Source organism: Melanotaenia boesemani, chromosome 20 (genome assembly GCF_017639745.1).
Source record: "Melanotaenia boesemani isolate fMelBoe1 chromosome 20, fMelBoe1.pri, whole genome shotgun sequence".
NCBI classification, from domain to species: domain Eukaryota; kingdom Metazoa; phylum Chordata; class Actinopteri; order Atheriniformes; family Melanotaeniidae; genus Melanotaenia; species Melanotaenia boesemani.
Window position 1 is genome coordinate 23,044,904 of NC_055701.1, and position 25,485 is coordinate 23,070,388.

The window sequence follows — 25,485 nt, forward strand, 5'->3', positions numbered from 1 at the left end:
TAGGTAATCTTTGAGTGGAAAACATCAGTGCTCCTCATGGAAAAATGTCATCTGATGAGCATCAGCTGGTCTCTCCTAAGCCCTTCCAGTTGGTAAATGCACACTGTCTCTCATCTTTCCTTTATGCAAAAAGTTCAATCCTGTTTTAACTTTGTTAGGGGTAAGCTTATAAGCAATGTGCCCTATTTGATCTAGTTGAGACCAGAGTCCAGACTAAACATGGAGAAGCAGCATTTAGCTGTTATGCTGCAAACAAGTGGGTTAATCTGGGTTAAAAACATTTATTTTCTCATGCACCTTTGCATGAAATCTGCATGGTTATCATGTAACTTATCAAGACTTCTGTTTGCCTTTAACAATTTTAATAGATTGTTTAATAGGATTTTATGTTTTATTATTAATTTTGCACACGCTTTAATTATGCCTTCACATGATTTAAATTGTTTCACTGTTTGCATGTCACTTTATATGTTCTTACTATTATGTACAAAGCACTGAAATGCTTTTATGTATGAAATGTGCTGTATAAATAAACTTGTTCTGTCTTGTCATTGTCAACCTTTTATTTTTGCAACTCATCTAACAGATCTGGACAGGGGGCATGGGAGACAAGAGGGCTGTCATCACCAAGAATCTGAAAGAAACATTGAGGGAGATGTGGTCTGGGTTGGATTAAGCCACAAAGACTTTGGTCTTGAGCATTGGCAAAAGAACAAAAGAAATTTATAGTCAGACAAAAACAACAAATTCTATGTTCAACAACAGAATAATCAGTAGATAAATTTAAATAGTGTTTTAGGTCAATCTGAACCAGTATAATGCCTTTGTATGGTGTTCATAGATGGCGACATGATTAGAAAGAAGCTGCAATATTAATATCTGAGCAAATATGTCACCATAAACCCCAAATATGAGTTTGGCCTTATGAACTGCTCTGAAGAGACACTAGCAAGCCGCAGAGGTTCACCACTTGCATAATCACAACACAGACGTTTTTTTTTTTCTTTTTTGCTGGATTTTTAATTTACTCTGGTCTGATTATACAAATACAGAGACTCATATTTTATTTTATTTTATTTTAAAAAGGACACATAAGTAAAAATACAAAGTGTAAATTGGCACAGAGATAGCATTTGCACATGTGCCTTAGCCGGTTGCAGATATTCAACAAAGTACAAACAAGGTTCAATTTATGTTCAGTTTTGCCTCATTTTCTGGGTTGCTCTGGATGAATGTGAGGCTAAACTGGTGATGTTTAAAGGCAGACACACACAGAAATAATGACTGAAAAATGAAAAGTGATGTTGATGCACATGACATGCCACTTTTTTCTCAGGACTTGGGCTGAAATTTTGGCTGGGAGGGAAGAAAGTTAGGAGAGGTGGGACTGAGGAGGAGGGATGTGGATGAAGGTCTGGCTCTGTCATCTGGACATTAACTAAACCGGGACTTTTTTTTCTCCCTACCACTCTGCAGCAGCAAACAGAGAGGGAGATGGTAAAGTCATTGTGCATGTTGGCTGCCGCGCTTGTTCTTGGAGGATTTGTAAAAGAATCCGGAGCGCAGATACACGATGCAACGACTCAGAGTTATCCATCCATCAACTTTACTATCCCAGCCACTGTGAAGTGGACCGAGGCTGCTGTCACGGTGGAGGAGCAGAGCAGAGACGGAGCGACGCCAACAGCAGCAGCATGGACAGAGCCGCCCACCAGCACCATCACAGAGAAACAGCTGGAGGCCACAGAGAGCAGCAAAAACAGCGAGGGAACAAACAGGAAAGGAGAGGGAGATGAAGCCAAAAAGGAGATCATCAAACCAGGACCGGGTAAGAAGGAAAAACTACCCGAACTTCTTTCACGTAGACCATTCTGACATTTGCTTGAAGCTTTGTAAAAGTCAAGAGAGTTGAGGCTAGAATCAAACTGAACTCCATTAAGAATTAGTTAATGATACCTTCAAGGACACGTTGAGCATTTGATTTAGGCCACTTCTCAGCCATGTCTGAAACCAATCAAGTCATTGTTACAAAAAAAATTGATGGATCATTAAAAATGTTTGTATAAACAAATACTTTCAGTCTTGTCAAAATGAGCTTATAGCTTTTACTTATAGATGTTAAGGAAAACTCAAAACATGATTGATTTCAAATAAAATAATTTGCATTCGCATAAATTCCTTTTGATAATATATTTAGGGTTCATTTGAGTGTTTTTTTTGTCTGAAAATAGTAAAATTGTGTCTGAAAATAGTACAAACCTCTACAGTTGCTTTGTGTGTAAAACAGTCCAAACTCAGCATTAATTCATATTTACAGCTAATTTAGTTTTCAAATATTAAATAATTGTTTCAGCTCCACTCATGTGGAGCTATTTGTTCCCGAATCTGTTCCTACTTTAACCAAGACTACTTTAAATTTCTACTTCTTCTTATTAGTTTTTTTTTTTAGCATGAAAGTATTTATGTAAAATTTAACACTGAACACAAAAAAAGCTGAGCCAACCTGCCAGTACAGCATGTATTTGTGACTGATTGGAACATTATTGGTGGTTTGCAATGCCACGAATTACCCTGCAGCTGTAGCTTTCTTGGCTTTACAACATGTCTCAAATTACACTAAAACCCTCCATGAATCACTTATCTGCACTTCTTCCACTTTCCCACACAAATATGGAGGGGGAGGAGGTGAGGGCCTCTAAACTTCTACTGAACTGACCCCAGATGATTAGGGATATTCCAACAACCAATGGGGCCTCATTTTACAACAGCCATGTATTTGCTTACTCAGAGAAGGCAGGAAAAGTTTAACCCTTCAGGCATCAGTCCTTCACAAACTGTTTCTGCAAAGGATCAGCTCATGCAAGACACAGATTTTTATCTCTTGACCGCTGTTGGTTTTACTCACAGATTGTCCTCCCCTTGGCTTGGAGTCTCTGCGGGTTGATGACAGCCAGATCCGAGCCTCCTCTTACCAGCGCTCTGGTCTGGGTCCTCACAGAGGGAGGCTCAATATCCAGGTCAGTCCAATTCTGTGGTCACTTTAAACACCAGCTACACTGAGCTGATTCAAAATGGTTATTCTGATAAATCAACAAAATGAATACACACTTTGATTCATGATTCAAACAATTCCAACATTAAGAAGATTTGCTTTATTAGTTGCTCCAGCTATTTAATAATAAATATAAAGGAATATCAGCAAGTTTAACTCCACAAGTGTAACTTCAACATTACCCAAATAGAAAGTGGGACATCTAGCTTGTGGAGGAGATTGTGCACAGCTCCATAAAATGATCCTAAAGAAAAGTATGTTGTTAGACCATCTCCAGGGTTTACAGAGGATGGTCTGAAGAAGAGAAAATATCCAGTGAGCAGCAGTTGTCTGGACCACAACATCATGTTGATGTCAGAGGTCAGAGGAGAATGGGTAGACTGGATGGAGACGATAAAAAGGCAACAAGAAATCAAATAAGCACTGGTTCCAACCAAAGTCTGCAGAACAGCATCTCTGAACACACAACACGTCCAACCTTGAAGCAGATGGGCTGCAGCAGCAGAAGACCACACCGGGTTCCTCCTGTCAGCTAAGAACAGGAAACTGAGGCTACAATTCACACAGACTCACCAACACTGGACAATAGAAGATGGAAAACGTTGCTGGTCTGATGAGTCTCCATTTCAGCTCCACATTCAGATGGTAGGCTCAGAATTTGGTGGAAACATCATGAAAACATAGATCCATCCTGCCTTGTGTCAACAGTTCAGGTTGGTGGTGGTGTAATGGTGTGGGGAATACTTTCTTGTCATTCACAGTCTGGTTTAACCACCACAGCCTACCCGAGTATTGTTGCTGACCATGTTCATCCCTTTATAAACCACAGTGTAGCATCTTCTGATGGCTACTTCCAGCAGGATAATGCACCCTGTCAGAAATCATCTCCACCTGCTTTCTTGAACATGACAATGAGTTCACTGGACTCCAACAGCCTCCACAGTCACCAGATCTCAGTACAGTAGAGCAGCTTTGGGATGTGGTGGAACGGGAGATTCTCATCATGGATGCAGCCGACAAACCTGCAGCAACTGTGTGATGCTGTCATGTAAAAAAAGAAGAAACATCTCTGAATGTTTTCAACACCTTATGGCATCTATGGCACCAAGAATTAAGACAGATCCGAAGGTACAAGGGGGTCCAATCTGATACTAGCAAGGTGGACGTGACCTTATCGTTCTGAAAACTATTTTACTGTAGAGTTCCAACACTGTGTGGTTTTATTCCCTCAGCATTTCTTGGCTCATTAAATGACCTTCATGATAACATCTTACCTTTATCCAAATCTCCTGTGAAAGAAATTTCTTTGAAATATCAGAGTTTGAATGCTGTTAACAATCCCACTCGTCCTGCTCTACAGTCTGAAAGCAATAATGTTACAATCAGGTCAAAGCCAAACCCTCATGCAGTACTTCACATGGAGGCCAAGCAAGGAGCTTGCAAAGTGTCTGCAATGACTGCTGCAGCTGACCAAAATAAATAAATAAATAATAAATCTGTTTGCTTTTCAGTCAGGCATTGGTGACGGAGACTTGTATGATGGAGCTTGGTGTGCAGAGTATGAGGACAAGCACCAGTGGTTTGAGGTGGACGCCATCTATCTCACCTTGTTTACCGGAGTCATCCTGCAGGGCAAAAACTCCATCTGGAGGTCAGGTAGTGTCAGCAGGTTAGAACAAGACTAAGCATAATGTAATTTGTTTAACTGCTCATTGTATTGTCCTCTTTGGTCTCAGTTGGGACTGGGTCAAAACCTACAAAGTTCAGCTGAGTAATGACTCTGTGAGCTGGCAAACCTGCATGAATGGGACGGAAGAGGCGGTAAGAACTACTTCCTGTGTAATGTGAAGAAAATCAGTAGAAATAATGTAGCTGGAAAACAGACTGTAAGTAGTTTGTGTCAAAAGTGTAATAATTAATAAAAACCAAAGTTAACTGCTATTAAAGTGCCTATTTGACTGCAATTAAGATAAAAATCTGTTTAAAAATACATGCAATGAATATTAAAACACACATTCAAACCAGAGACATCTAAGCTTTGATCTGAACCTGCAACTCACCCAAAAAGTTTTTATTTTTTCAGTTCAACATCATATGTGAGTGTTCATATTTTGGAAAATCCAGCCTCCTTCCAGGAAACAAGAGAAGGGAGGAAAAAACAGTCCACACATTTTTTTTCATTTCATTTCAGACTCTCGATTGCTGCCAAGGAGGTCATGGTTTCAGCTGAATCTGCATTTTTTTTATTATCACAAAGACTTTCTGTAGACACAAGGGTTCAGATCCATGTTAGTCTGGAAGACTGTCTTTCTGTTTTTTTCAGTACTGCACATGTGTGTATTTTGGTAATAATCCATAACCAGAATCTGATTAATGAGTCCAAAATGTAACATGTTTGGCAAATTATGCAGCCTTTGCATTGCATGTGTTACTCTCTGTTTTTCCACTTCCACATGAACAGTATTCACTAGAATATAGATCCTAAACATCAAATAATTTAAAGTTGACCAGCAGGATATTCCCTGTCATTTTTATTTTTCTGCTGTTCTGTATTTGAGGAGTTGTGCTGCTTAAATGTTCTTCTTTAAAATACCCTAAAGGCATTCTGTTGGATAGAAATCAAGTAGCATATTTACGTGATAGTGGCAGTGTGCTTTGCATCACTGTCATGCCAGAATATTTTCTATAGCGTCTGGAGTGTCTGGAGTCTGTGAGTTATTTTATCTGCCAGTTTTTTTTTTTGTGATTTTTTTTGGCACATTCTTCCACAGACACTCATGGTGCCGTATAATTAACTTCCCAGCATGTTTTGCTTGCAAACAGCCTCACAGCATCAGTCTCCCACTTGAATGTTTCACTTCTGTAATGATGCATTCACTGTCATCATCCACATTAACACCAGAACATGCTGGATCCAATCTGAGCCAATATCTCAAAGAATTTGGTTTCTATTCTTGTGCCTTCACAAAGATGGACACTTTCTAAAATCTTTCACAGTAACTAAGCTGTCATAAAAACTTATGTATTTAGCAGTCTGTTTGCACATTCTGTCTGTGGCGTCATTTTAACTATTGGGCTCAAATTAGCTGTAGCATGGTTCTTTACAATTTAATTACAGCTGTACTACTATTTCCACTGATTTTCAGTTGGTTGCTCATTCCACTTACCAGCTTCCAGTATATTTATTTTTGCAACTTTTCACAATCAGATTTTTGCTTTTCTCTGACACTTTGTTTCCTCATGGAGTTGTGATGGATGCTTTACCCAGACAGGGTTTAAATTAGGCCAAGAGTAGGTCTTACAGTTAGTCAGCACCTGGACGATGGAGATTAACCACAATGTTAGTCTCAATCAGAACTGAAGTTCTGCTGAGCTCTGCTGTTTAACTTCTAAGAAAAAGGCTAAATAGAAATCAATCTCTGATTAATTCCATGCAAATGAACAAACAAATCTATGACAACATTACAATACGTTTTTATCAGATTTGTCAGTTTTGTTATCTCTATGGTTTTCTAGTGTTAATGAGTAGACAATACAACAATGAGTTAGTACATATAAAGATAAACATATAAACCAGTTTGGTCGTTGACTACCAGTAAAAATGAAGAACCAGCAGACTTTGAAGAACATACCACTGATTACCACAGTGTGAAACATTTCTCATTTAATGTTGATTTATTTGATGAAGTTTACCCATTTGGCTCTACTCTTGAAACAAGATAAATAATTACAAGGAGTTGCAGGTTAGATAACCCTTCTCATCCCCAGGATCTGGACATCAGTGGCAGCTCATATGAGTCAACAAAACTAAAAAGTCACTGTTCATGAAATTTTAATTTAACTTTAATTTTTTTTTGTCTTTTAAGGAGAAGCTTCAAATAAAAATGAAGATATTATTAATTTTATTATTATTATTATTATTATTATTATTATTATTATTATTATTATTATTATTATTATTATTATTATTATTATTATTATTATTGTTGGGCACTAAAAAATGAAAAAACTGACAAGACTACTTAAAGTGCTTTCATGCCAGTGGTGGTATATCTGGATAGTTATTTTCTTACAGGAACTGTGCTGTAACCAGGAGCTACTGCAATGCTGTAAAAGCAGCTTTTCAAAGAACCAAGACAAGCACTTTACTCATTTCATTCAGGACCAGGCTAACTAATTCCACCATGACTGAGAAAGACAATCTCTGATTAGTCTGTATTAAAAGCCCATTTACATCTAGGAATGTCCTTAATTGGCTGATTAACCATCTGTGAATGACTTTTTTTTTTTTTGCTTGCTTTAGGTGTTCAAATCTATGTAACGTCTTATTGAATTATGCAGATATTTGAAGGGAACCAGTATCCGGAGATTTCCGTTCTCGGGCTCCTTCCAGTTCCCACTGTTGCCCGTTTCATCCGCATCAATCCACAGACTTGGTACTCCAACGGGACCATCTGCCTCAGGGCTGAGATACTGGGCTGCCGGGTTGAAGGTAAGTGGACGTTCATCTGTAACTAATATTTATCAGTCAGCAAAGCAAAACCAAGTTACGGAAACCTCACGCTGCTTCCTCATAGATCCAGATGATATCTATGCCTCAGAGCAAGAACAAGGATCAAAAGATGATCTGGACTTCAGACACCACAACTACAAAGAGATGAGAAAGGTTAGAGAGAAGTTCAGAGTTCAGATTTAACCCCTTAAAAATGTTAACTCATACTTATCCCTCTTTCCCTGAAGCTCATGAAATCTGTAAAAGAGGAGTGTCCGGACATCACCCGCATATACGTTATAGGAAAGAGCTACTTGGGCCTCAAACTGTATGTCATGGAGATATCAGATAACCCCGGCAAACATGAACTCGGTAAGAAGATGCAAATGTTTCTCTTCTGGGCTCAAGTTGAGATGAAACCTCAAATTTTGATGTTTCTGGACCAGAGATGATCATTTCTATCAAATTACCCTGATTTGAGCTGCTCTGAGGCCCAGTTCAACATCCTGCAGTGTTTATATAGCCTGGTTCTGGAGGAGCACCATGCAGAGAGGCAGGGCATCCTGCAAAGAAGGCCTCTCTTCTGTAAACAAACTGATTTCTCTGCAAAAATGGTTTTTATGCTTTTAGGCTTGTGTCTAAAAGTGAATTGTAGCTCCCCCACATAGACCTAAAAGCATAAATAAATTAAGAGGGGCACAGCAAGTCTTACTTTCCTCTCAGACAAATGGTATAAACACATTTCAAAGTTGCTTCACTCCCATGAGAGGATTTTTTTTTCATGCATCACCAGCTGCTATTGATTTTCATGGATGTCGGTCCAAAAGAAAGAGAGGCAGGCTTTCTTTGCACACTTTTAAATTTTCTGAGTAATAAGAAGTTCTTATCTGATGCAGTCCTGAAGTCTTTGGAGTTTTTATATTCAGGAATGTCTGCCGTCAAGTCTGGCCAGTATGTGTGTTTGATTGTGGACCAGCTCAACAGAGATGACAATAATCTGAGGGAATGCATGTGTTGTGCACCTCTTGTTCTAATTCTTCCATATTTATTTCTTTGTAAGTAAAGTAACTTTCTAAATGTCCCTCTTGGTAGGCGAACCAGAGTTTCGATATGTGGCTGGGATGCATGGAAATGAGGTACTTGGTAGAGAGCTTGTCTTGAACCTCATGCAGTACATGTGTAAAGAATACAAACGAGGCAACCAGCGTATTATACGTCTGGTCACCGAGACACGAATCCACCTTCTGCCCTCCATGAACCCTGACGGATATGAAGCCGCCTATGAAAAGGTGGGTGAACATTTTTCTTTGAACAAATCCATTGTGGTCATTGATTCTGCTTCTGATCGTCGGCTCTGCCGCAGGGATCAGAGCTGGCTGGCTGGGCCGAAGGGAGATACACGTATGAAGGAATCGACCTGAACCATAACTTTCCAGACCTGAACAACATAATGTGGGATGCTAAAGAGATTGCAGCAGATCCGTCCACAGTGTCCAACCACTACATCCCCATCCCAGAATACTACACTCAAGAAAATGCCACAGTGAGGATGTGCAGATGTTCTTTTCTTTAAGAAATTCTTTACTTTGGCCCCATCTAGTGCTTTTATTAATAATGACAGTGTTATGGAGGCTGAATTATTTGAAAAAATCCAGCTTAAAATTTTCTGTATTAAAAAAAAACACAAAACAAAACAAAACACTGGACTCTACAAATGATATGAATGAATATTTACTGGACATATAATTTATATTTTAAGGAAGAGATTTTATTAAGCTTAGTTTTGGTGAAATGGCAGGAATAAGCAGCTTAATGACAGCTTGTTAAAACATGTGACATGTGACATGTAATATTTTAGTTTGTTGGAGAACGGGTTGTGCTGAAAACCTATCTCAGTCAGTGTAGCGTGAGGCAGTTTGATAAGAAGAAAATTATGGTTTTACTTTAGTGGCAGCAGAGTTCAGATCAGGAAATATTTGCAGAGCCAAGACGCTGTGGTTTTCCTGAATTCTGAGCATTGCCACTCAGTGTTCTCGTGTTTGCTATCAGTTCCTTGTTTCCTGGTAAAAAAAAATGCAGAAACTTTGCCATCAAATAGAAGATTTATTTCTCTGAACACATTATATAATGTCAGAACTCTGTGCTTTGAAGAGATATTTTTCCCCCATTGTTCTTATAACCATTATTTAGCCGAGAGAAAGTGAAAGATCTCTTTTGTATCCTGGTCAACACAACAAACATAAACATTTCACAAAAGCTGTTTCTATAACCACCTTTTAGCCGGAAAAACTAGAACTAATCTTTTTTTGTATGTCATTGTTAGTTTTGCACATCATCCCGGAGGAAATTTGTCCGACTCTTCTTTAGGTTGTGGCTTCAGTGCACTGAGGTTTGCAGGGATTCCTTCAAACACATCTCTCCTAAAGTCGCTCCAAAGCATTTCAGTCAAGTTGAGGTCTCAATTTAAAGTGGATCATTGCTGTTGCTGCATTTGGGATCATTGTCTTGTTGCATGACCCAACCTCTGCTTTGGTTTGCAGAGGAGTTTGTGGCAGATTCAATGACTACAAGGTATCCAGGTCATGTGAATGCAAAATGAGGCCAAATTATCAGCCCTCCACCTCCGTGCCTGACACTTGGTATGAGGTTTTTGTGTGTGCTGTGTTTGGTTTTCTCCAAATAAGCCACTGCATATTGTGACCAAATATCTTGACTTCCATTTCTTCTTCTCAAAGGACATTGTTCCAGATGTCTTGTGGTTTGCTCAGATGCAACTTTGATTAAATAAGTTTTGCTGCCGCTATTGCTTGTTTGGAGCCATGTCTCTCTTAAATTATTGCTAATGTCTTTCCTCCTTGGCATTGTGTTAACACAAATGCTCCAGACCAGCAAACTGCCACAACTCCTGCCCTTATAGTGGTGCTTGCTCACACTGATGATTGATTGATGGGAATTTGATCAGCAGCAGCTGTTGAGTCCCTCTCAGCTCCTGTGAAAGCAGTAAGGGTGGACTTAGTTTTTTGGCTTGTCCCATTTGGTTTGGCTTTTGTTGAATAGTGACAGTGTAATAGTTTGTGTGCTAGTGTTAATTTGAGGTCAGATTTGTCTAATTTTAAGAACTTGTTAGGATTAAATTATCTAATTTTTCACTCAACAAACATTATAATTGAAAGAGTGCATATGTTATTTAAACGTTATAGGTAGTATTATTGAGTTATTTGATCTAATAATTCGCTTCTGAAGTGGAAAGATAAATGCAAACCAAATTATGTTGTATTTGTTTTATTCTTGTACTTATGAGTGAACATTTTCTGCTCAGGTTGCACCAGAGACTCGTGCAGTCATCAACTGGATGCAGGATATTCCCTTCGTTCTGAGTGCCAATCTCCATGGAGGAGAGCTGGTTGTTACGTATCCTTTCGACTGCACCCGTGACTGGGCCCCTCAGGAAGACACCCCCACAGCTGACAACGCTTTCTTCCGCTGGCTAGCCTCCGTCTACGCCTCGACTAACCTGGTGATGGTCAACCCGGACCGCCGCCTTTGCCATTACGAGGACTTCCAGCAACACAACAACATTATCAATGGTGGAGCCTGGCACACGGTTCCTGGCAGTGAGTCGGCTCTGCAGACAAACACATCTCGAGTTATGAAGTCAAACTGCAGAGATAAAAGTACTGCAAAGGAAAAAAGAAAACTCCTTGTTAACTTTAATTTAAATTGGGAAAATTTAAATCCAGGACTTAAATTTAAATCTTACATTTAAGAAAAATATTTAAAATTGAATTGAAATATTTTTATACCATTTTTGGAGTTCAATTGCCAAAAAAGAGGATAAAAACTAAAGATGGATAAATCTAATAGCAATATATTTTCCTCCTGTATCATTTTCTGTTGATTTTGTGATATTATCATATATGCTTTTTAGCCATTATAATCATGTACAAAAAATCTGATATTGTGATAACCCCACTTTGTAAAAGAAAAATTTAGAGTAAGAGAAATCAAAATGACTTTATGTGTTCACTCTACCCTGCAGGTATGAATGACTTCAGCTACATGCACACTAACTGTTTCGAGGTGACGGTGGAGCTGTCCTGTGATAAGTTTCCTCATGCCAGCGAGCTTCCAGTTGAGTGGGAGAACAACAAGGAATCTCTGCTGGTTTACATGGAGCAGGTCGGTCTATATTCATGTTAACCAGCTGCACAGAGAAAATCACACCTGCCATCAGCCTAATTATCCTGAACAGCTGATCAGTGCATTTTTCTTCACCCAGGTTCACAGAGGGATCAAAGGAATTATCCGAGACAAGATCACCAAACAAGGAATAGGAGATGCTGTAATCACGGTGGAGGACCATGGCCATGACATCCGATCAGGTAATATAGAATAACTGCAACAATATAGAGGATGTCATTTTGTAATATGTGCATGTTTTGCATCTAGAAAAACGTTCCAACCCAGTTTTTTTTTTTTTAATCCAATAGCTGCTGACGGGGACTACTGGCGACTGCTGAACCCAGGCGAGTACAAGGTTGTGGTATGGGCTGAAGGTTACTTCCCATTAACGCGACACTGCCACGTTGGCATGGAGCCACATCCCACAGCCTGTGACTTCAACCTCACGAAAATTCCCATTAAGCTGCAGAAGCAGATCCAGGTCAAAGGAGGGAAGATCCTGCAGGACCATCAGCTGCGGCTTCGGGCTATGAGGCTCCGCAAGCTACGTGCCAGCACCAAAGCCATTAACCACCGCAGGGAGAAACAGAGGCTGCAGACGAGGAGAGCTCGGGCAACCTCGGCACGGAGAGCGTGACAGGAGCCAGGACGCGGGAGCAAAAAGAAGCTTCTGGAAATGATCTGGATTATATGTTGAACGTAGTCCAATTTGATCTGTTTCTGAGAAAAGCCACATTTGTCTTCTGTTAAAGACAAATGTGGATCAGTTGATTTAACAAAAGCAAATATCGAGACATGCACACAGTTTTATGTGCTGAGACCTTACATGTATGTTTGTACTGAAAGAAAAATGTGAGTTTTAACATAGTTTTAATTGGGTAAACTGACCCTTTAAAGCAGATTACCCAGAAAAGGCACATAAAGACAAGAACAAGAAACAACCATCCACTCCAGATATACAAAACAAATCGCTAACAAGGAAATGATGAATTCACTTTATTTGTCTTTCTTTTTCTTTTTATACATTAACTGAGTTAAAGACTTTACCATCAGCTGGTCTGATATGTCATTTTCACACCATTTGTTTGTCTTTTTGTTTTTTACTGTCCAACAGGGCCACAGTCTTGCAAAAGAATGTTTGTGCTATCTAGTCTTAAAAAGTGCCTTAAACTTAAATAAATTAAAGAAAAAAAGAGAAACAAAAAGAGCTTCAAGACATAGTCTGGTTGGGACACACACAGACATTGTACCACCACCTGTGTGAGGCTGCACTTGAACACATCGTTACATGCTGATGTTTTAGTTGGTGTAATTTTTTTTGACCATCTTAGATTCTCTAACATCCAGAGCACCATGAGCTGTTGGTAGGAATGTGCTACAATTTGCGGGCATTGCATCAATAAACAAGCATTGGATGAGCCACAGTTCTGAGCTGAAAAGATGAAGACTGACCAGAGCTTTAAAAGTCTATTGACTTCAAGGTGTTGCTGGAGGATACATAAGGAGATCACCAGTCATGTGGACTCCTCTGAATCAGACTGCTCATAAAAGACAGACATGTAACAGATTCACCCCACTGAACAAAATAAATGCAAAACATCACAGAAATGAGTGCTGAATTCACAAACAGTGGGTGGAACTGAGGTCCTGACCATAAATGTGAGCATATGACCAAGTTTATGACCTGTAATAGCTACCAGGAGGTAATTCAAACACTTTTAAGATGGTGTTGTTTGTCTTTAAAGACCGTTCATGATTTGTATCAGACTGAATATTTCCATCTAGGTACTTAAATCTGGATGTGGTGGAAGGAGTCCCTTAAAGCCAAGCCTCTTCCTCTTTAGTCTTCTATATTACACAATTATTTGACCTTTTTTGAGTAATTCAAAAGGAACAATCTCAGTGTGGAAAATCAACATTTGGCTCAACTTAGATAAGGGGTTTCAGGAATCCTTTGAATCAGCATAAAGGCTAAAACATTGGAGGTTGAATATAACATTTTGCTTTCACTTGAAAACACATTAATTCAGCCAGAAAGGAGTTTTTTTCTACCGCATGTGTGATGTAATGCTCAAATCCCTAAAGGAAACATTAAAAAATTACAAATACTAGACCCAAACGCAGAGCTCAGCAGTGCAAAAGAGGCTGATCTTTCATTACGTACTATTTTAGTACCACTGCTGGGATGCCTTGTCATGAAGGGAACTGTAAGAACAACTCAACATGTTTTTGTGTCTGTTTGATCATCTCTTTATGTGATAGTGCACACACAGAAAATAAAGTGTTACTGGAACAGGATCAAAACCCAAACAAAAACTATATTTCATTAATGTTATTCTTTTAGTTACCGGGCAGTTACCTGGCAGATAAGACACGTCTCTTCAAAAAGCTTGTGAGTATACTTGAAATAGAATGAGCAGCAGAAAATATACAGCATCCTTTAACATCCAGCTCAGTCAATTGAAAACAACAGCATAAAAAAATATGTAGAAATGTGCACTTTCAAAGACTGCAACTCGAGTGATTGAATCATTTAGTAAAAAGATTTTGAATTGGCTAAGCTGAAGGTGAAACAGACCCCAAAATTATTTACAACACACTGAAAAAAAAACTGTTTTAGAGCAATTAAACTGAGGTATGACCTTAAAATCCATTTTCACATAACCTACAGGAGCATGTTGTGAGCTGGGAACTATCAAATCACATCTGGCAACTTGAGCTATTGTTTTTTTTTATCTCAAACCTTAAATTCATATCACTACAATAACACCAGAACATGGCTTTTACATTGTACACATGCACATTTTAAATAATATTATCCAAAATGTAAAGAAGGTGACAGAAAAGCCCCGTGTGCTGCCTTTTATGAATAAAGAAACAACTGAATTAAGGTAGAAGCATTTGCTTTAGAGGCGTTTAAGCATGTCCCAAATAATTCAGCATCTATACATTTGCAGATACATAGCCTTATTTGGGGCATGTTTTCACATAATTTCCTACATATAAAACAATGACAGATGTTCACTTTTAGTTCTCAGCTCATGTTTCACTACAACCCCTCGCCAAAAAGAAGAACAAAAGGAAAACAAACAAACAAAAAAACAAAAAAAAAAAATCATAGTTTGGCATCTGACAACTCCACAGAGCATAAATAAGAAAAGAGAATCATCATAAAGGCAGGTATGCATAGTATGTGTTTATCTTTTATCTACCTTAAGTTATCCACTACTCTGCGGTCAGTCCTGCAGCCAGTTTACATAAAAGTGGAACTATCAGGGCAGTTCTCACTGCAGCTATTCCTACACTAGAAACATGAAAGCCTTGCAGACACCTTAATGTTTAAAGAAGATTGGCAACCTAGAAAACTAATAAAATGACAGGAAAAAGGTACAGGAACAGATTCAGGCACCAATGTCATCCTGTAAATGTTTAAACTTAGCTGGTGTTAATCTGAATTCTTAATAGATCTAATAAGTATTACCTGTGTATCCAAACCCATAATCAATATTAAAAAAAGTTAACCACGCTGTGAGAAAATGCAACTTAATGTTGCTGAGAACACCCGACTTAAGTGGTCTTCAACAAATGTGCACTTCTGGAAATGAAAGACATCAGCAGTTTTCATTTTCAGAGCATTCTTAAAAGAAATCAAACTATAAATGTGGGAGTTATTTTTTTAAAGTGTTGTATTATAAACTAAGGTGTGTGTGGAGTATCACAGATATAATTAAGTTGAGCTACTATAATTTACACAAAAAATATGTAATGATATCAGCCTTGATTTAAAAAAAAAAGAAATATATTTAAATATTATTTTCTTTGTACTGATAATGGGTTTGAATGGTGTCAGATTAATGGATACCAGCAGCCAAAACAGCATAACGTTTAAATTCATGGGCTTCATTTAAAAGTATAAACTGTGGGGAGAAATTACAAGTGTCATCAATGCAACCTTTTCTAAAACGGCCTCACAAAGTCAAAAAATGACCACAAATTCCAACGAAATGGCCGTGCTACAAGTAGTGCCAACATTAACACACCAAGAAAACCACTTAACACTGTGGACCGTGACAGTGGAGATTAGAAATGGAGAACAAAACTAAGCAGGGAGGTAATGAGAAGAGGTCCTCGAAGTCAAAGTTCAGATTGTATGAGCAGAGAAGCAGCACCTGTGGCAAAGGCATGAGCAAAGCAGCAGAAAGCGGCAGGAGGTGCAGCGAAGGACGCCGAACAGGACGCTCAACAGCAGACATAAGAGCCCGTTTGTCTCTCTTTTTCACAGATTATTTGTCTGTTTGCATCGTTAGTGTTTTTCTCCCGAGATGACAACATCTGGATGTGTCGAGTCTCAAAAGAACCAAAAATTTTGACTTTAAAGGAAACCCCCAAAAAGTTTTAGTTTAATTTTAGTTTGAAAAAGATCAACAGACGATCAGCAGTTTGTTGTTGCCTGATACCGTATCGCATCAAGAGCTTTGAAGATTGGACTTCAAACCTTCTACCCAGTCTGAAAGACAGTCAAGTCTGTAAAAATCAAGTGGCCTTTCTTATTATGTTGCCTAGAGTTTTTATTTATTTTGCATTAAATCTTGATGTTCTGGCCCAGAAAGGCTGAAAGTGTCCATCCACCGCTGTCACCTGGTCAATGGGCCAAAGATAAGTACTCAGTTTAGTTTCCAGTCAGTGGCTGTCGGCTGACAGCTAGCACCCAGAGGCGGCCTGCTTCACAGCTACAGACCTGGGACTTCATGTAATTAATACCTGACACAAGTTAAGAAAATCCTAATATTCAGCTTTTAAAGTCAACTGAAGTCCCAAAGAGTAATGATGTTTGTGTTGAGTGCTTATGGTGTGAAACGTGCATTCAGAGAATCCAACAAATTTGTCCTTTTGATGGTTTTGATATACAAAATTATACTAAAGAGGCTAAACTGCTTTGACACTTAAATATCTGCAAAGATGTTATAACAATCTCAAATCAGAGAAATCATGTACTGCATGAAAGATATACAAGAATAATGGAAGATTTTTATGCAGATATTTGTGTAGCTGTCAAACATATCAAGACTTAAAAAGCCTCATTGGTATATTCCAGATGTTCTGTGCAGGAACTCTTGAATACTTCCTAGCCAGGTTTTCAGTGCTCCATCAGGTGACGCCCCTGGATGCTAAAATTTGGGCTGGTAAAGAGCCACACGTCCGCTGAGGCAACCCGAGGCCAGCTGGCAGTGCGTTGGGGAGAACTTGGTGGTGAGCACCACGTCACTGTGTGAGTAGATGGATCGGATCTCCCTGAGGCAGCTGGTCTGGACGGGCAGGCAGTCGGCGAGCTCGCTGCAGCGCTCGTCAAAGGCCAGCAGGCGGATGCCGTAACCGTAGGGGGAGCAGATGAGCCGTCCGTCCGGGCTGAAGCACAGCTCCTTGATGTAGCCTCGCCCCACGTTGGCCTCTTCGATGTAGTGGGTGAGGCGGAGGGAGCAGCGCGGGGAGACCGGGGGCCGCGTGGGCGCTCCCTCCTGGAACTCATACACGCATGTCCACTGGAAAGGGAAGATAAAGAAAAACGGAGGTTACTAATATATACAATCCAAGAAATGTGTTATTCAAGAGCAGATGAGAAACAAAGTAATTGAAAGGGTTATAAAGCCATTTCTAATGCTTTGGGACTCCAGCGAACCACGGTGAGAGCTGTGTTTATCTTGAAAAAGAGAAAACATGGAACAGTTGTGAACCTCCCCAGGAGTGGCCGCCCAACCAAAATTACTCCAAGAGCGCATCAGTGATTCATCCAGGAGGTCACAAAGAAACCCAGAACATCTAAAGCAATGTGGGTCTCACTTGCTTCAGTTAAGGTCAGTGTTCATGATTTAACAATAACAAAGAGAATGGGCAAAAAGACCAGTCTCACATTTACCAAAAAACATTTTAATCATCCCCAAGTGTTTTGGGAAAAGTTCTGTGGAAGTAGAACTTTTTAATATCGCACATATCAAACATGTGATACAACTGGTGGTGGCAGTGTGATGGTATGGGACTGATTTGCTGCTTCAAGACCTGGATGACTTGTTAAGATTGATGCAACAATGAATTGTGCTCTATAAGAAAATTCTGAAAGAGAATCTCTAGCCATTAGTTTATACCCATTAGCTCCCGAGGACACTTTGGTTATGCAGCAGGACAATAATCCAAAGCACAGCAGGAAGTCCACCTCTGAATAGCTTTAAAAAAACAAAAAGGTTTTGTAGTGGCCGAATCAAAATCTGATTAGATGCTGTGACGTGACCTTTGACAGCCCATTCATCGTGGCTGAATCAGAAACATTCTGCAGAGGGGATGTGCCACGGATGACACAACCAATTATCAGGGGGTGATAACTTTTTCACATAGGTGCAGGCTGGTTTGGATAGCTCTTTTTCCTTAATAAACAATGTCATTTAAAAGCTACTTTTTGTATTTACTCAGGTTTTCTTTGTTTGATTTAAAATGTATTTGATGATCTGAACCATTTTGCAAATGTGCAAAAAATAAGTGTGAATGAGGGTAATTTTTTTTTTTTTACAGCACTGCACTAACCCGTCTTTTTTTTTTTTTTTTTAATGTTATTTGTTAAATAATTATGATAAAAAATGCACACCAAATGCTTACATGGATGATGCATGTTTTTTGTTTTTTAATAACAATAATTTTAAATCACATTTTTCGGAAATTTAGCTCCACTTCTTAAATGAGTGCTTGGTGGCAAATTAAATTAAGTGTTAAACCATTATGATGCTGCTGGTGTTTGGCATGCTCCGTAAATATAGATTAATGAGGCTCAATCCAGTCCAAAGAAACCACATCACAGGCAGGCTTGTCTACAGAACCAGAATTCATGATTTTAAAATGAAACATGGCCCCTAAAGATAGCTTTGTTTGAACAAAATTGCCCATATTATGTTCTGATTTATGATTAAGCTGATTGCATGTTCATTATCTGTGTCCTTGGGTTCACTCATTCTCACAACTAGAAACAAGTGAGGAAAATTTGTCATTTGCCAGCAGGAGAGGGCGTCACTTTAAAACACTGACATTTTGTCATAGTGATATAGATTTACTATATCTATCTTTGAGTGTAAATGTGCCACAAGGGAAAATACATACCAGAAATGAAAGAATTTTAATTTAGACATAATAATCCACTGAAAACTATCGTGTTGCCTAGAATCAACACACTCCTGTTCTATTTGTCCCAAATATACAGTCTAGGAGGGTGTTGACCCCAGCTGGGCATCTGCCATATATGCCTCTGAAACGGTATAAAAACGGGGTAATATTACAGAGCTGCTACATTTACAGTAAACTAATTATTGTCTGAACTGGAAAAACAAACAAATAAATAAATAAATAAAACCCTGAGAAGTTTACCTTGTATTTAATTTAAAAACTATTCAACATCTACTGTAACAACTCGAGGAAGAGAGGCTCAGTCAGAGATGCCTGCAGCATATATTTGTGATTTTATTAAAAAGTCAAGCTGAGGAAAAGTTTTGGGATTCAGTTTTTTTTTTTTTTTGCTGTTTAGCTATACTTATTATTTTACAAAAACTTATATAATAAATTACTTATCATTTTTATTCTTAGTAACAATATCTAAATGATTAGGAATAGTTCTTTGTCCTTTTTGGTGTTCTTTTTTTCCTTTCCCTTTTATATTTTATATTCTTATTTATTTAATAAATAATAATAATAATAATAATAATGATAATAATAATAATAATATAATTATTTTTTTCCATCCTAAGGACTAAATATGTGTATGTTGTTTATTATATGTATATTATATTAGCATAACGTACCACGTCCCCTCACCCTCTGTTCATTTTTGTTGATTTGTAAATGCATTTTATCATGATAAAATAAATCAATAAAAAAAAAGATGATAAATTACAACTCTCTGCTTTTAGGTGTATAAAGTACACAGCAGCTGCATGTTTCCCACCTCCTGGTCGTCCATGTTGCTGGAGCAGCGGATGAGCGTAGCCCAGCCTTTGGGGTGGAGTTGCAAGGAGGTGATGCAGTTCCCTTTGTCTCGTTCACCAGGGATCTCTGGAGTTAAAACCTCCAAGCTGTTCCTGGGAGAGAGGCCTGTGAGGATAAAGATTAGATTACTGCATAGCCAGGAACCTCAGATGATACCAGTCTGAAAATATTACAGATTGTCTCTGACCTTCTCTGTGAGGGTGAATCTTGCTGGAGTCATTTCCCTGGCGAGGAGTACCAGCCGACCGGAACGCTGACGTGCCTCCATCTACAAAATCACAAATCAGTCTTTGTTTTTCCAAACGATAAATCAAATTTACTATTGAGACAACAAAAGGGAATAATAATGTCCAACTGTGAAGTTCATACAAGGACGTAATATGTACAGTATGTGTGGAAAGTTTCAGACTCATTTTCAAATTGATTAATTATATTTTCCCCATAAATCTGCACAAAATACTTCCTAATAACATTTCATAAATGTATATAAAACAAAAGACTGAAACATTCAATCCATTCAGGTATTCAGAGCGTTCGTTTAGCTCCGAGTTAAAGCACCTTGGCAGCCTTAAGCTTTTAGCCAATAATCCTACAAGCTTGACACACATTTCCTTTGGAAGTTTCTACTGTTTTTCTTTGCAGAAAATAAAGGTCAATCAGGTTAGAGTATGGCTATTTTCAGGTCTGTACAGAGACGCTCTAAAGTTCAGAATCTGGTTGGGTAGCTCCAAGACTTCTGCAGAACATTTTAGTCCTGCATTATATAGTCCTGCATTCCCCATATCCTTTGATCCCCAGCAGACTGAAAAATATTAAAAATTAGTTCTGCTCTACATTTTCCTCTCCTCCATTCAACCATCTCCAAAGTCCAAATCACTACAAATAATGACATTTAAGATAAACTGCTATGTTAGACAGTATGGACGGTACTGATTAGGAGATGTTTAAATAAGAGGATTTTACTTGGCTTGACATATGCTATCAGTGAAAAGTTTAACCTAACACCTAACAGGACAGTTAAATCAAGCTATGGTTGTAGCTCAATCTGGCCATTTAAAAACAAAATCATTATGAGGCGGCTTTATTGGGACTTTCTGGGTTTGTGTGGCATAACTAGACCCATTTGAGTCCAGCTGAGAATATACATGTGAGAGATTTCACCTCTAACTGCATTATCTGGTTTTGTTAGAACAGTTTTGAGAACTTCGATCTCAGATGATTTAAATCAAATAAACACACTCACATACGTTTTAAGAGTTTGGATTCAGTTGTACTGACAATAATTTGGTTTTCTCATGTTGTGTAAGTATCCTCAGAAAGTAGGGGACATAAATGGAGTTTAATGACCACCAAATGAACGGAGGTTAGTTCACATGACAAGGCATAAGTCTGATTTTTACAATGCAGACAAATGGCCCAGATCTGAGGCAAACGGGTTGGTTGACTGACGGGAACGAGCTGCTATGTCCCAATATTTTAAGGATGTGATTTGTAAGGCTCGCAGAGACCCAGTCTTTCAGGGTTTGACATTTTCAAGGAGTGATTAAGGGGCATCAACAAGGAGCTACAGCTAATAATAAGCTTAAGGGACGGGGTTGCATAACACGACAAAGTGAAACCTGGAAAAAGAAAATAACAAAAACACAGACATGATGGAAAAGAAACTACAGTGTGCCCAGAAAACTGAGCTTTATTAATAATTAATAAAAAGAAACACACATGTCACATTTTACAATATGTGTGAGCCTAAACGAGAACTGAAAACAAAGGTGACACATTCAAAGTCATTTTTAAGAGACTCAGTTCTAACCTGAGCTGAGGGGAGTCCGTCGCGCTCGCAGCATGCGGTAGCTGCCCACCTCGAGAGACTGGGTGAGGTCCAGGTCGTGAAGGATGAGCAGGTACCCTGAGGAAGTGGAGATGAGCATCTTGGAACAGTCGGGCGTCAGACGCATCCTCATCAGGTAGCGAGTGTGGAAGAACTTCTTGTGCGGGCAGCCGTCTTCTGTAAACCTGCAGAGAAGAAATCATTTGGTTTAACAAGCGGCATAAGAACGTCTTGTAATTTTACTTAATGCACGTCTGAGGACAGGGACCAAAAACATGCAGTGTTCAGATAAAAAAAAAAGAAAGAAAAAAAGAGGGCGGTTTTGTATTTCATGGAGGGATGAAGAGATGGGTGATTGCTATTTCTAAGCTTTAATGGCATAAATGTCTTAAATGAAAATAGATAAGCACACCCTTGTGAATCCTAACAAGGCAAAAACGGATTTGTTTCAACCAGTGTGTGTGCCGCTTAAACTGATCAAATTATATGTGTGACAGTTAACACAAAGAACCCATCTTCAGATCCTTCATTAAACATGATTATTTTCTCATGTTTAACCCTTGAAATATACATGCTACACATATTAAAAGTTAACCCACCTGTTAGTGTCCCATGTGATGACATTGCCATCGAAGCCAGATGTGACAAGGAGGCGAGTGTTGGTGTCATACTCGATGTTCTTCACCCAGCTGGCGTGACCGTGCAAGGAGCAAACCTTTGAGTTAAGCTTACGGAGGTCCCATAATGCTATTGTGGTGTCATCAGAGCAGGTGGCAAACAAACGATTGTCCAAAAACCTACAAAGACAGGTTGTAAATAACTGAGCTTAGCACTGTATAGAGGAGCTTAATATAAATGGTAACCAACACATAAAAATTATTTAAAGACTATTGTTGTCATCCTGAATCTCTCTCTATATATTCCTATTTTGAGCCTTAAGCATTTTGCTAATTTAAATGCTCAGAGAAAGCTTAGAGAAACAAACCTAATGTTGTTGACACAGTCCTCGTGTGCCTCCGTCAGGGTTTTGATGTGTCTGGATGAGATGGGATCAAACAGGAGGACCTCTGTCTGCTCACAGGCCACCGTCAACACAGACCTGAGAAAACGTACAGACATAAATCAAAGGCACAACACACAAGAGGAGAAAAGTATATGTTTCTTTGATAATCTCTGGGCAAAACTCTTTCAGTTCAGTTCAGTTTGATTTAAACGGTGCCAATTCAAGATAGTCATCTCAAGGCACTTTTAAAGATACAGTCAATTCATTGTAGGCCAGTTATAATCCAATTAAAACAAACCAATTATCTGATCCACATTAGTCCAATTTATAATAGAGTTCATGTTAGCAAATTCAGAATAAATAATTGCTTAAAATTCATTTAATTTCCTAATAATTAAGCAAACTAAAAGATCTTTCCTTTGATTCAGCTTCCTATCCTGAGCATGTATGGGGCAGTGGGTGATAGTGGCGAGGAAGAATTCCCTTTTATTAGGAACCAGCGGAACCAGATTAAGGAAGGGTGGCCATCTGCCTCAATTGATTGGAGGTTGAAGTAGCCTGACTCTATTCCAGGAATACCTGCTTCGTTTATGGAACTGAGAGACTAAAGACCATGCACACACAGGTAAAGATAAAAGACTGACAGCGAGGGAACAATAGAGCATAGACTACCTGCCAGGCTACAAGCTGAAGCATCAGTAACACTTCACTGCCCAGGAAGGACTTGTTATATCCTGCACTCACATGAGCATGTAAACAAATGTGACCCAGACTGGTAAGCTTGACCTGGTTTGGCTGCTGGATTTACTACACCTGCTGTCTAGTCAATGAGTCCTGAACCCTGGCTTTACTCTTTACATGTGGCTGCTTGAGTGTCTTCTTAAAGACTGTTACGGCTTAGTTTAGAGAAACCCGTAATATTATATCAAAGACTGATAATTAATTTCACTTAAAATGTAAGCCCCTGTGTTCTTGTCTTACCCATCCGGGGAGTACTCCAGGTTAAAGACAGCTCCATGCGTCTGAGTGCTCAGGTTGACTGACTCCACAGCCGGATTCATGGAGCAATACAAACTAGTCATTATCCTGAAGTTATCCCTAGCAGGATCAACAAACAGTCCTCGTCTTATAGTCCTGCTCTGCAGCCAGGAAAACAGGCTACTGCCCCTGCTACTGTCGGTGTTTGAGCTCCCGCCGCTCCCAGTCTGAGACGCGGCAGCCAGTTTGCTGCAGGGCTCTCGTTCCTCCTGCACGGGAGACCCCGCACTTCGCTCCGGGCGGTCCTCGCTCCTCCCTGGAGACGAAGGACGAGCCCTCCGAGCGATGTCACCTTCCGCGCCCGACTCATCGACATTAGGGTCTTCTTCTTTGTCAGAGACGGTGCCGGTGTTGGGCCTGTCCTGCGACTCATCGGCGTCCTCGCTGTCGCTCTGGTGCTCCGAGCTCATTGTGGCTACTCTAGCGTCCACGGAGCCGTCTGTGTTTCAGGGGGGGCTGCGTCTCGGCTCAACGGAGAGAAATAGACTATCCCCGATCACCTGCTGAGCGTGAATCCACGTCTTCCTCCACACATTTAAGGTGCCATAGAGAGGGGGATCTCAGCAGTAGAAGTACGATAGTAATATGTTTTGGTGCCAGACTCGGCATTGCCCTATCCTTAGCCACCCGTCAAACCGCGCAGTATTAGCTAGGACAGAACCGGAAGACGAAAGATTAGCCTTCAAAATAGAGGAACAGTAATGATTTAAATCGGGATAATACGAAACAGCAACATTTGCATACTCTGCATAATTTTCTTCGTCTTTATAAACTTTAGCGATAACAAATAAATAAACAAATAAATAAATAAATAAACTTTACAACTAAATTGCACATGCAAAAAAACTAATATTTTAATGTGAATAGTTTAGGCGGATGTACTATGATTTATTTTACTACCTTTACATCTCTTCTCGCCAAAACAGATGCCAACTATTAAAAAAAAAAGCGAGTAAAATGACGAAGTTCCGCTTCCGTTTTCTCCTGTCGGTTCAGTGACTTATTGCTGCCATCTGCTGTATTGATATTGTAAGTCGCTAATGGTGTTTTTTTGGAAATATTGGTTATAGTTTCATTTGGCTTGCGTTTTCATTGTAAACATTCTATATAATGGTTTTTTTTGGAAATATTGGTTATAGTTTCATTTGGCTTGCGTTTTCATTGTAAACATTCTATAGGTGGCTTCTTATTTTGTCCCATGTTTTGACAGTGAAAATCATTATTGTGGATTTTTCCTTACCAAAAAACTTTGTGGCGCAACAAAAACAAAGCAGGCTACAATTAACTTCCATGTAACACAATCCTACTCCAAAATTTTCCACACAAGAAAATTTTAATGCAAAAGCATAATATATAATAACAATAATTAAAACACATGCACCTATATAAATATTACTATACACGATTCAAAGTAAAATACAGGAAAAATACAGAAAATAGGAAAAATATAAAGAAAAATACAATACACCTAAACGTTTAGATAAAACAGTATTTGTTTCCAAACAATACTTTCTACCCATAGATGCATTCATGTGAATGGAGCGTATTGGACATCAGACTCCATAAACGTATCACAGAAAGGTGGCGTGGATAATTTGCATAAAAAAACAGCTCAGAACGGCTTGCAACTGTGACTGTTCTTATCGTTCATTTAATAGAGCTGTTCAAAAGAATCAATTCATTCATGAAAGTCACATCTCTAAAGTATAAAGCACATGATCAGGTACAGCACAGCATACATAACTACATTCAGATTGCCAGGGGTGTTAAATATAAACTATAAAAACAAATGCAATGATTCATATATACAAGTTGTTTTGAGAACCTTTTTAGGTATTTGAGTATGATATTGAAACTAATGCTTCCTTTAT

General features: G+C 39.0%; 2 protein-coding genes across 2 annotated transcripts; one reads left to right on the forward strand and one right to left on the reverse strand.

The window, feature by feature from the left end:
* Positions 1–1,407: 1,407 nt before the first annotated feature.
* On the forward strand, positions 1,408–14,057 carry LOC121631105 (probable carboxypeptidase X1). Its single transcript, XM_041971804.1, has 13 exons — positions 1,408–1,828; positions 2,908–3,017; positions 4,564–4,703; positions 4,789–4,873; positions 7,394–7,544; positions 7,630–7,718; positions 7,793–7,916; positions 8,637–8,833; positions 8,908–9,087; positions 10,864–11,158; positions 11,584–11,723; positions 11,824–11,926; positions 12,035–14,057. Exons 1-13 carry the CDS (start codon positions 1,495–1,497, stop codon positions 12,361–12,363), a joined length of 2,277 nt encoding a protein of 758 aa, XP_041827738.1. The 5' UTR covers positions 1,408–1,494; the 3' UTR covers positions 12,364–14,057.
* Positions 14,058–14,079: 22 nt separating this feature from the next.
* Positions 14,080–24,257, reverse strand: wdr32 (WD repeat domain 32). Its single transcript, XM_041971827.1, has 7 exons — positions 23,558–24,257; positions 22,559–22,672; positions 22,173–22,370; positions 21,556–21,758; positions 19,933–20,013; positions 19,705–19,850; positions 14,080–17,266 (listed from the first exon to the last, which is right to left on the reverse strand). The coding sequence occupies exons 1-7, from the start codon at positions 24,022–24,024 to the stop codon at positions 16,895–16,897; spliced, it is 1,581 nt and encodes a 526-aa protein (XP_041827761.1). The 5' UTR covers positions 24,025–24,257; the 3' UTR covers positions 14,080–16,894.
* Between the last annotated feature and the right edge of the window lie 1,228 nt (positions 24,258–25,485).

Bases quoted from the DNA above. Each gene is read 5' to 3' on its own strand.
- wdr32 (XM_041971827.1), bottom strand. From the start codon at position 24,024: ATGAGCTCGGAGCACCAGAGCGACAGCGAGGACGCCGATGAGTCGCAG. The intron at 22,673-23,557 runs GTAAGACAAGAA...ACGTTTTCTCAG, and splicing joins CTGGAGTACTCCCCGGATGG to GTCTGTGTTGACGGTGGCCT. The intron at 19,851-19,932 runs GTCAGAGACAAT...TTATCCTCACAG, and splicing joins GATTCACCCTCACAGAGAAG to GCCTCTCTCCCAGGAACAGC.
- LOC121631105 (XM_041971804.1), top strand. From the start codon at position 1,495: ATGGTAAAGTCATTGTGCATGTTGGCTGCCGCGCTTGTTCTTGGAGGA. The intron at 9,088-10,863 runs GTGAGGATGTGC...TTTTCTGCTCAG, and splicing joins ACACTCAAGAAAATGCCACA to GTTGCACCAGAGACTCGTGC. The intron at 11,159-11,583 runs GTGAGTCGGCTC...TCTACCCTGCAG, and splicing joins CTGGCACACGGTTCCTGGCA to GTATGAATGACTTCAGCTAC.